General features: G+C 37.1%; 1 protein-coding gene across 1 annotated transcript; it reads left to right on the top strand.

Moving 5' to 3' along the window:
• Window positions 1-241: 241 nt before the first annotated feature.
• Window positions 242-9,600, top strand: LOC137092912 (alcohol dehydrogenase class-3-like). Its single transcript, XM_067457452.1, has 10 exons — window positions 242-321; window positions 3,104-3,176; window positions 3,287-3,388; window positions 5,474-5,624; window positions 6,061-6,148; window positions 6,239-6,458; window positions 6,541-6,801; window positions 7,455-7,587; window positions 7,807-7,945; window positions 9,255-9,600. Exons 2-10 carry the CDS (start codon window positions 3,159-3,161, stop codon window positions 9,277-9,279), a joined length of 1,137 nt encoding a protein of 378 aa, XP_067313553.1. The 5' UTR covers window positions 242-321; window positions 3,104-3,158; the 3' UTR covers window positions 9,280-9,600.
• Window positions 9,601-11,375: the final 1,775 nt, after the last annotated feature.

Genomic DNA, 11,375 nt, shown 5'->3' with positions numbered 1-11,375 from the left:
AAGCATAAGTAAGTATCCCTCCCGTCTGTATGCTTTTACAATTTTTAGGCTAAATGTGTTGGATATTTGTTAGTTCTTGTTTATATTCCACATGTCCATAAGTTTTGCTTGCAAACGTATTTGCTTTTGTTAAGAAGAGGAAGGTTGACCCATAGTTATCTAATGGCTATCCAATCACATGCAGCCAGCAGTTTGTTCAGCTGCTGGATTGGTCAATCATCCAGTAACACATTTAGCAGCAATATAGCAGCTGTGCACTAGTACAAAGTACACCAGTACCAGCAGATCCTCTCCCAAGCCCTGACAAAAACAGCTCTGAATGTAAGTTATTAATAGACTGCAAACATATGCTGTAGATCTGTGCATGCTGTCATCTGCTTTATTAAATGTGTTTACACGTAAACTACTCAAAACACTATCACAATCCTCTTCAATGTGAAATTAATTCTAAACATATTTCTGATTTTTAAGATAAGGTGAAGTGAATAAATGTATATGTCTTTCTAAACTTATTCAAACAGCATTCTGCTATGAAAAGCATTGCATGGTTTGTAATGTAAAAAAACGATTGCATATGACATGATATAGTGCACTTGCAAACTTCCTTATTGCTACACCACACAAGGGGGAGAAACACATATGCCACCATATATGCAACCTCTTCTGTGTGCGCAAGTATAAATATTAGTTAAATATATAGGCTTTAATGGATGGTTTATAAAGGTAAATCATGACAGTACGTTTAAAGATTATGATCCTATATATATATATATATATATATATATATATATATATATATATATATATATATACAGTCCCTGACAAAAGTCTTGTCGCTTGTGTACAAATTGACCTAAAGTGCCGCTGAAATATATTTCTAATCAAGATTTTTTTTTACAAGAAATGGCTCATTTTAATCCCACCAGCTTTTGTGATAATGTTTCAGTGAAAAACTAAACTTTCAAAAAGTATTCTAATATTCACAGCTTGGTAAAGCCCATTGAGTCAATTTTTGCAAAGACATAAGTGTTGTCACCATGTCATATGAGCTTCACCTGTGACTAATAATGGATCAATTAGGTCTCAGGTGTGTATAAAAAGAACCCCAGTACGCTAGACCTTTACATCAACTGCAACTAGACCTCTGCAAACATGCCTAAGATTCACCCTGAGACTAAAGTTTTGATTATCAAGAGGCTGAAGACCAGATCCACTGCTGATGTGGCAGACACCTTCAATGTTTCTCAGCGTCAAGTACAGAGGATTAAAAAAAAAAAAGATTTGAAGAGACTGGAGACGTTTTTGACAAGCCCAGGTCAGGCAGACCCCGCAAGACAACTGCTCGAGAGGACCGTTTGTTGGCTCGAAAATCCAAGGCCAGCTCATTTTCCACTGCAGCAGAGCTCCACGAGACCTGGTCACCTGAAGTCCCTGTGTCAACCAGAACAGTTTGTCGGATTCTGTCTCGAAATGGCCTCCATGGTCGAATCAGTGCCCAGAAGCCAGCACTAAACAAAAGACAATTGAAAAACCGTGTGGCATTTGCCAAGGCCCACAGCCTGCTAAAAGGATGGACGCAGGAAAAGTGGCAGAAGGTGGATTTTTCAGATGAATCTTCTGTTGAATTACACCACAGTCGCCGCAAATATTGCAGGAGACCTACTGGAGCCAGAATGGATCCGAGATTCACCCGGAAAACAGTGAAGTTTGGTGGCGGAAAAATCATGGTCTGGGGTTACATCCAGTATGGGGGTGTGCGAGAGATCTGCAGGTTGGAAGGCAACATCAATAGTCTAAAATACCAAGAAATCTTAGCTACCTCTTATATTCCCAACCATAAAAGAGGCCAAATTCTGCAGCAGGACGGTGGTCCATCGCATACTTCCATCTCTACATCAAAGTTCCTCAGGCGAAGAAGATCAAGATGCTCCAGGATTGGCCAGCCCAGTCACCAGACATAAACATCATTGAGCATATGTGGGGTAGGATGAAAGAGGACGCATGGAAGACGAAACCAAAGAATATTGATGAACTCTGGGAGGCATGCAAGACTGCTTTCTTAGCTATTCCTGATGACTTCATCAATAAATAGTATGAATCCTTGCCAAACCGCATGGATGCAGTCCTTCAAGCTCATGGAAGTCATACAAGATATTAAATTTGGATCTCACAGCACCACAACTTAATTTGCTGACATATTTTTGTATTTGCAGTAAATTTGTTCAATTTCTGTATAGGCGACAAAACTTTTGTCTTGCCAAAATTTGACCTTTCTGTCTTGATTACATGATAAATATTTTTTCTGTGAAAATAATTTATTTCAGTTCATTAAACATCATTTGGGAGGGTTTCAGCTTTTCATATGAGCTATTTTTAGCACCAATGAATTAACCTGACTTTTAATTAATATCAGATATTTCTAGAAAATAGATAAGCGACAAGACTTTTGTCAGGTACTGTATATATATATATATATATATATATATATATGTGTGTGTTAAGTGATTTTTCTGTTAATATTTTTTATACGTTAATGCATTTAATGTCTCAACCATTTTGTTTATACATTTTTTTGGCAAATTGTTTGTTCCTTGTTGGTTTGTATATCAATGAACAATTAACCTCACACACCTGCAAGTGATAGGTAGGTGCATAGGAAAAAGATTGAGATTATTTATTAAGTATATATTAAAGAAAATCCCACACACTTGCTCAAATATACAAAACATTTTAAGCATGTTTTGGTCCCATGACCTTCATCAGACAAAAACAGACAATTATAAGATGATCCAATTTAAAATCTAAAATGGCCAATAACATTTCTTGAGCACATTGTGACACATCGCCATCAATAACAATCAATGAAAATAGTATCATTATATCTATAACATCACATAAAAAAATTACATTTTACATAAACCCACACATAGAAAATACAAATACCATTAATGTACTGTAACATTACATTAAATAACGCTTCATCATTTAAATCCATTGGTAATAAAGTCTGAAGGGTAACAATCCAGAATAGCTCCCGTCTCTGTAAAAACATTTTTTATAAAAACAAACACAAGCTTTCTAATTTTTATTCATGTTCTTTTAGGAGGCTGTTTATTGACAACTTTGGAAACAATTCATTGATTTAAAAGTGTGTGGTCATGGGAACTGAGGGCAAGGTAAGGACATTACTGAAAAAATCCTCAGATCGTTGTCATCAAAGAATCATGTTGTTTTAGACATAGATATATTAGTCTTAAAATATATATAATATAAAAATGTATATAAGGTGATCAAGTGCAAGGCAGCAGTGGCCTGGGAACCAGGAAAAGCACTCTCCATTGAGGAAGTGGAGGTTGCCCCTCCAAAAGCACATGAAGTACGAATTAAGGTAGGTCAATCACACTTCACTGGCCATGTCTGCATTTTATCAGCATATATAATGCATGTAATCAGCATATATACAGTGGAGATCAAAATTAGAGAACAATTTAGAAACATTCAATTTTTTTTTCAGAAATATTGTTGATATTCATTGCTTGAAGTTTGAAGGGCGATTAGCTGTGGGTATACCATTGTTCTGATAGCATGTTTTACAAAAGAACAAAGTACTTCAACAAAAACCTTTATTATGTCAAAAACACTGTTATCAAAATTAGAGAACAATAACCAATGCAGCACAAAAAAAACCTTACAACTAAAATATGATGCTTACAGCAGTCAAAAATTTGTAGGAAGTATAGAGGCCCTTGCTTTGAATGAGCTCAGCACATCTGCGGCCACAGGACATCACTAGATACTCACACTGCTCTGGTGTCATCTTGGTCCACTCTTCCACAGTTCGGTAACTGTAGTGGGTTTCTTAGCCATAACTTTGTCACCAATGATTTTACATAGACTTTCAATGGGGTTTAGATCAGACTCTGGTCTGGCAATTTCATTTTTTCAGTGTTCTCACTTTCAAGTAACTGCTTTACCCGTTTTGCAATGTGATCGGGGGCATTGTCTTGCATAAACATTGTGGGCCTATTGAGAGATGCTCACAGTGAAGGAACCACATGTTGCCGAAGGAGGTTCTGATAAACAGGTTCTGAGGTTCTGCATGTAGCTGTATAATAGGCCCAACTCCTGCTGCAGAAACATCCCCAAAACCATGCCACTTCCTCCTCCATCAATCACTGACTACTTTGGGTTCAATCTTTCCCCAGTTTGATGCCGAACATAATGTTTCCCATCAGACACAAATAAATTAAACTTGCATTCATCACTAAAATGAACTTTGGACCAGTTCTCCTCTGTTCACACAACATGCTCCTCAGCAAAGATTAGTCTAGCCTTTTGATTCTTTCTGCTGATGAGAGGCTTGGTCACTAGTGTTGTAGTCAAGACCACCTAAACCGAGACCAAGACAAGACCAAGACTTTGAAGGCCCGAGACCGAGTCAAGACCAAGACCAAGACAGGCCGAGACCGAGTCAAGACCGAGACCAATGCATGTCCCCACACTTATGATAAAATGTGGAATATGCATATGATTGGCACTTCTCTCGTATGTGGGTGTGTAAGTGTACCATGAGAGAAGTTTTGATCAAATAATCAAAAGGCATTGCAGCTTTGTGGGAATTAATATTTTTCTTCTATAAGCAAATAACACTTAACTTTTCGTCAATGGAAGGCACTGAAGACGACGTGTCCATATTGTTTACGGTCTATGGTGGACACAAACACCAAACTGACACTAACAGAGTTTTGTTTTGTGAAAAGCGCTCACTCCCATTTCAAAACTCAAAGTTCCCTAAGAATGCTAGATGAGGTATTAATCTCAGACACAGTCCATTATGTCTTAAATGAATGTGAATAACAGGAGGTGGAATATGTATCATACAGATATGCATTAGTATGCTGCTTAAGTAAATTATTTTACATATGTACATATTTTTCATTTACAAATTGAAAATGTTATTGTGCAGCTTTATTGTGCAACAACAAGGAAAAGAAACCCTGTACTTGCATTTTTTGATTAACTACAGTTTGATTTAACAAATATCTCACATGTGCAGGGTTTTTCCTGGGTCAAAAATGGTCTTTGGTGGTGGCTGACAGACCTACACACACACACGCACACACACCATTTTTTTTTTTTAAATGCAACGAAACAATCATTTTTTATTATCTTATGTTTATATCTCATATTATGTATGATCTCTTATCTTGATGTTTCTTTTGTTCCAACAGGTTGAATTATTTTGGTATATAATCATATCAATATTAGAAATAGCATTAACAGTTAACAAATAGCCACATTTTCTGCCATATACAATGTAATAAAATGATCAGCTATCTAACAAACAACTTTGTTCTGTTTTCACCTCACTCCAGTCTAAACTAAATGATTTTAGACTATTTATTTTACTACACATTCAACATACATAAACATTTGTGTATCTGTCCAGTGACTTTCTATTGACCTATGGCAGATAGTAGCATCTGGAGTATGTCACACAGACTGGACTTTCTTGCACGAGGTTGGTAAAACTATGAATCCCCAACCCTTTCCTGTGGTCTTGGGGCATGAGGGGGCAGGAGTGGTCGAGAGTGTCGGTCCAGGTGTCACAAAGATGTCCAAAGGTAAATAATAATCTATCGCCCATCTTTTTTTACTTTAACTAGTAAACTTCTGCCAATGAATTATTATATTTTTCCAAGTATAGACATATATGGAAACAATTATAATTATATAATTAAGATATATATATAATATGATATATTATATTGTATGTAATATATATATATATATATATATATATATATATATATATATATATATAATAATTCATATTAATTGGCAGAAGTTGATAAAAATATAATTTGAAAAACCCTTTATTGATATATACATTATTTAACATGTTACTGACAGTGATTATTATCCTTTATTAGTCTATGCATAAGTACAGAAATGTAACGGTGTGTATTATTAATAGTGATACAATAAATAAATAAAAGGCATATACAATTTGCTCTAACTTAAAACACTGTATTCTACCATTCTATCATTTATCTGCAGGAGATAAAGTTATTCCTCTAGTCGTGCCACAGTGTGGACAATGTGAACGCTGCCTGAGTCCAAAGACAAACCTCTGCACCAAAAACTGGTGAGTTATTGTGACTTAGTTATATTTATTTTTAATGCGTTTTTTATTTTATTTTTTAGTTCTTACATTTAGAATCTCTTTATTTCCTAGGGAGCAAACTCAGCAGTGTCTTCTTGCAGATGGCACTAGCAGGATCACCTGTAAGAATCAGCAGGTTCATCAGTTTATTGGTATCAGCACCTTCTCTGAATATACTGTTGTGCCAGAGGACAACGTCACCAAGATTCACCCAGATGCTCCTCTGGAAAGAGTCTGTCTGCTGGGCTGTGGAGTATCTACAGGATATGGTGCAGCAGTGAACACAGGCAATGTGTGTGTTTTTTCTACTGGCATAATGGCAAAAAGATGATACATAAAATAAAAATAGCATAGTTTGGCATTGTCTTTCGCAGGTAGAATCCGGCTCTACATGTGTGGTATTTGGTTTGGGTGCTGTGGGACTGGCAGCGGTCATGGGATGCAAGGCTGCCGGTGCAACCAGGGTCATCGCCGTCGACATCAACCCAGACAAGTTTGAGATCGCCAAGACATTTGGAGCCACTGAGTTTGTGAACCCTAAAGACCACAATAAACCCATTCAGGAAGTGCTGAGGGAACTGACTAATGGTGGAGTTGACTTCGCTCTTGAGTGTGTGGGCAATGTGGGCGTCATGGTTAGTTATGACCTTTTCACACCAATAATAACTATAATTATCATTATTAACATCCACATCTATGCATGATATCTTTGTTTATGATAAGCACTTTGTTTATGTCATCTGTCGCTTTAAATACTCAAGGTTTTTAAAGCAGGATGGAATCTGATTGGCTGTAAATGGGTTTTATTTTTTTTATATATATATATTTTTTTATCAATCATTAGCTGGAAAAAAATCCCAAGTGTGGGTAACTGCAGTTCGGAGTAATGGGCATGTCGAAAGGTAGTGGGCATGTGGTCACGAAAGCTGCCCTTAGGGTGTGTGGTAGGGTTGGGGGTTAGTTTCTGTTATAGCATTATGTACCTTTTGGAAACTTTTGACACCCCATTACTCTGACCTGCAGATATCCCTGTCTCAAAAAATTCACTTTGAAAGTGATTTGAAATGATATTGTGTTCCTCTGTGCAAGTTTTGTTATAGTTGTGGTGTGGATTCTCTCTTTTACATTTACAACTTTATTTATGTGGTTTTTAAAACAGTATATTTTCATTTATAGGAATACTTTAATCGTCAAATAGTTCTATTTCATATCGCAAACAACATAGTCATAGAAAAACGTTGCTGATTCGCATTCATATATAAACTAAGAAATCTTATCATACAATCAGAGGGCTGCTGTGGAATCGTGCAGTCCTGCCGGGGGAGTCTGTGTGATGGTGGGCTGGACCCGGATGGGGGAACTAACTCTGGTCTCTGAGGATATCCTGCTAGGAAAAACTCTGAAAGGCTCCTATTTTGGAGGTAAAAGCATGCTTGATCAATTAAAATATCTCTCATGGCCGCGTTCTGATATGTATGTTGCAAATGCAGTACCAGTTTGATGTGATATGGAGAATTAGTTCTCATAATTTTACAGTGCTCTTATATTTTACAGTTTTTTTAGTGGAATGTGAGTTTATTAGGTGGAAGACACAGACAAAAATGTATGTAAGTTCTATTTCCTTCCTATCTGATTGACAGGTTGGAAGAGTGTTGAGGCGGTGCCCAAGTTGGTGCAGGATTATATGAGTGGGAAGCTTCTGTTGGATGAGTTTGTGACGCACAAACTGACTTTAGATCAGATTAACCAAGCCTTCGATCTCATGATTACTGGAAAAAGGTCAGTTCTGTGAATGTACTAATGATCTTGTGTTGTGTTGATAAAAATGTTCATATACAACACACATAAATCTTTACATTGAATAACAATTATATATTTAAACTCACCATAAAAGGATTATTAGGAACACCTGTTCAATTTCTCATTAATGCAATTATCTAATCAACCAATTACATGGCAGTTGCGTCAATGCATTTAGGGGTGTGGTCCTGGTCAACAATCTCCTGAACTCCAAACTGAATGTCAGAATGGGAAAGAGAGGGGATTTAAGGAATTTTGAGCGTGGCATGGTTGTTGGTGCCAGACGGGCCGGTCTGAGTATTTCACAATCTGCTCATTTTCTGGGATTTTCACGCACAACCATTTCTAAGGTTTACAAAGAATGGTGTGAAAAACATCCAAAATGCCTTGTTGATGCTAGAGGTCAGAGGAGAATGGGCCGACTGTTTCAAACTGATAAAAGAGCAACTTTGACTGAAATAACTAGTATGCAGCAAATAATTTGTGTAGCCACAACACACACAACCTTGAGGCGGATGGGCTGTCAGCAGAAGACAGCAGAGACATTCAGATGGTAGAGTCAGAATTTGGCGTAAACAGAATGAGAACATGAATCCATCATGCCTTGTTGTCACTGTGCAGGCTGCTGGTCGTGGTGTGGGGGATGTTTTCGTGGCAAACTTTAGGCCCCATAGTGCCAATTGGGCATTGTTTAAATGACACGGCCAACCTGAGCATTGTTTCTGACCATGTCCATCGCTTTATGACCACCATGTACCCATTCTCTAATGGCTACTTCCAGCAGGATAATGCACCATGTCACAAAGCTCAAATCATTTCAATTTGGTTTCTTGAACATGACAATGAGTTCACTGTACTAAAATGGTCCCCACAGTCACCAGATCTCAACCTGCATTGTTTGGGATCTGGTGGAATGGGAGCTTCATGCCCTGCATGTGTATGCCACAAATCTCCATCAACTGCAAGATGCTATCCTATCAATATGGGGCAACATTTCTAAAGAATGCTTTCAGCACCTTGTTGAATCAGTGCCACGTAGAATTAAGAATTAAGATAAACGAGTATCGAGTAAGGTCCAACGAGTATCAGTGTGGTGTTACTAATAATCCTTTTTTGTGTGTGTGTGTGTGTGTGTGTGTGTGTGTGTGTGTGTGTGTGTGTGTGTGTGTGTGTGTGTGTGTGTGTGTGTGTGTGTGTGTGTGTGTGTGTGTGTGTGTGTGTGTGTGTGTGCGTGCATATATACATTTATATATAAAATACACACTAATACACACTTTCTCTTTTTCAGTATTCGTACAGTGATCATTATGTGAAATGAAGGTAGCATCATGTCTTCTTCAAACAGAACAGTGTTTATTTTCTGTTCTGACATTACATCCAGGGGAGAAGAATCAATGTGGTCATAATATAATGCAAAAATGCAATTACACTGCAGAGATCTCCACAGTTCAACATCCTGTTTAACATTATTATACAGTTAACATAAATGTGCACAGCATTTTCTTTCAGTATGGTTTCATATGAACTGCAGATAGCAGCTTTATTTTTTAAATGTTTTTTTTAAGATGCCTGTTCTCAATGAATATACATTGAGTCACAATGTAACTTTTCCACAATAAAACTGTTAAGTTTGATTTGGTTGTGTATTTTATCTTTTACCAGTAGATGGCAATCTTGTACTTCAAAGCATCCCTTTTCACTCATTTTGTCTTTCTTTTGTGTGCCGTCTGAATTAAGACAAAAGTTCCTTCAGTTTGACTGTAACCTGTATTTTATGTCAGGCTTGGCTGAATATCCATGTTCTTGTGTTTATATTTCAATCCATTAAAGAGCAAACCACCATGACTCCATTCTCTTAAATATGAACCATTATTGCCCTCTGAAACCACTTTCCACCAGTTTTCATCATCATCTACAATAATATTATCATCTGAACCTTCATTGTCTTCTAGTAGGACATGCTGTGTGAAAGAAGCCTCTAGAAAAACAGAAAGAATTTTGTCATAGGGAGATAGATGGGTACGCGTCTGTCACTAGGGGTTGGGAAAACATGCAGCTGATCATGGGTTGCATTTTGACCTTGGTAATATTATATATTGATTTAATATAGCACGCTCTTGAGGGTTAGAATAGCAGTTGTGGCCTGTCAGAACCAGAGACAAAAGGCTGGCTGGGGAATACCTCTCCATGATGAACTGGGATGGCTGTCCAGGAATAAATTGTAGTTCCATTCAGATCAAATGAATACTCTTGACAGATCCCCCTCCCCCTTTTCCATCTTTACGTAAAATGGAAAAACTAAGTGAAGTCTCCCTAACGTTTACCCTACCCCTGCCATAATGTGCAATCAATCAGAGATTCAAAGTTGTGAATTTTTCTTTTTTCTCGTTACTCTTTCCACTGAAACTGAGAAAAGATCACTGAAAAATTGAGGCATCAAAAGATAGAAGACAAGTAACGGCAGGTGCTTGGTCAGTTTACTCATTCGTAGATGCAGGGCATTAGCCTATGTAGTGGGCAAATTTACAAAGGCCCACAAGGTTATTGAATAGGGAGATATCTCACACTTTTTTTCCATTCATTACCTTTGAAATTGTTTTCAAATGTCAGTCTAACTTAAATAAAACTTAAATGTGTAATAAAATAAATGTACACATAGCATGTCATTTATTCAAGTGGACCATTCAGACTGCTTATACCTTCAGTTACTGTAGTGGGCAGGATCAGTAGTCAGTTGACAATGTGTCAACTGTAAAAACATGCATGTACAGTCTGTCATAACATTTGTTGAATCATAACAAGCGATGTCCATTTATACAGTACATTACATGACTCTTGAATAATTTTGTTTAAATTAATCTGTCAGAATGAAGGCATAAAATTGGCATAATTTTGGGATAACCCTTAACCGCATAATTCGTGTCTTTAGTGACCTGGACTGTCATGCATTACCTTCATTTTTTTAAGTTAGACATCAAGCTTCTTAATATTTCTCAACCAATTTATTATAAACAATATAACAAGGAAATGCCTGTTTTCACTTGTATTTTTTGTGAACATTGTATAGAGTTGCTAACGACTGAGTTGTGTATATATTTTTTTCTGCACAACTATAATTAAATCTTTGATGACCGAATTGCAATTCACCTTTATTCTACAAGGTGGCAATGTCTAATAGACAACGATGAAGTGACATTTCACTCATAGTTAAAGCAGGCAGAAAAAAAGAAAAAGAAATAGTTTCATGGAAGTATCATCAGCAAAACTGAACGCAATCAAACTGAACGTGGACTTGTTTGTTCAGCACATCCCACAGATGCTTGATTGGATTGAGATCTGGGGAATTTGGAGGCCAAGTCAACACCTCAGAGTTGTGATCGTCAAACAATTCCTGAACCCTTTTTGCTTT

This window comes from Pseudorasbora parva, chromosome 11 (assembly GCF_024679245.1).
Source record: "Pseudorasbora parva isolate DD20220531a chromosome 11, ASM2467924v1, whole genome shotgun sequence".
Classification (NCBI taxonomy): domain Eukaryota; kingdom Metazoa; phylum Chordata; class Actinopteri; order Cypriniformes; family Gobionidae; genus Pseudorasbora; species Pseudorasbora parva.
Note: the sequence above shows the minus strand (reverse complement) of the source record. Positions and strands in the feature narration are given on the sequence as shown.

What these genes read in the sequence shown, in the direction of transcription:
- LOC137092912 (XM_067457452.1), top strand. An exon ending in TGTCACAAAGATGTCCAAAG is followed by an intron (nt 5,625 to 6,060) that starts GTAAATAATAAT and finishes ATTTATCTGCAG; the next exon opens with GAGATAAAGTTATTCCTCTA. An exon ending in AACCTCTGCACCAAAAACTG is followed by an intron (nt 6,149 to 6,238) that starts GTGAGTTATTGT and finishes TTTATTTCCTAG; the next exon opens with GGAGCAAACTCAGCAGTGTC.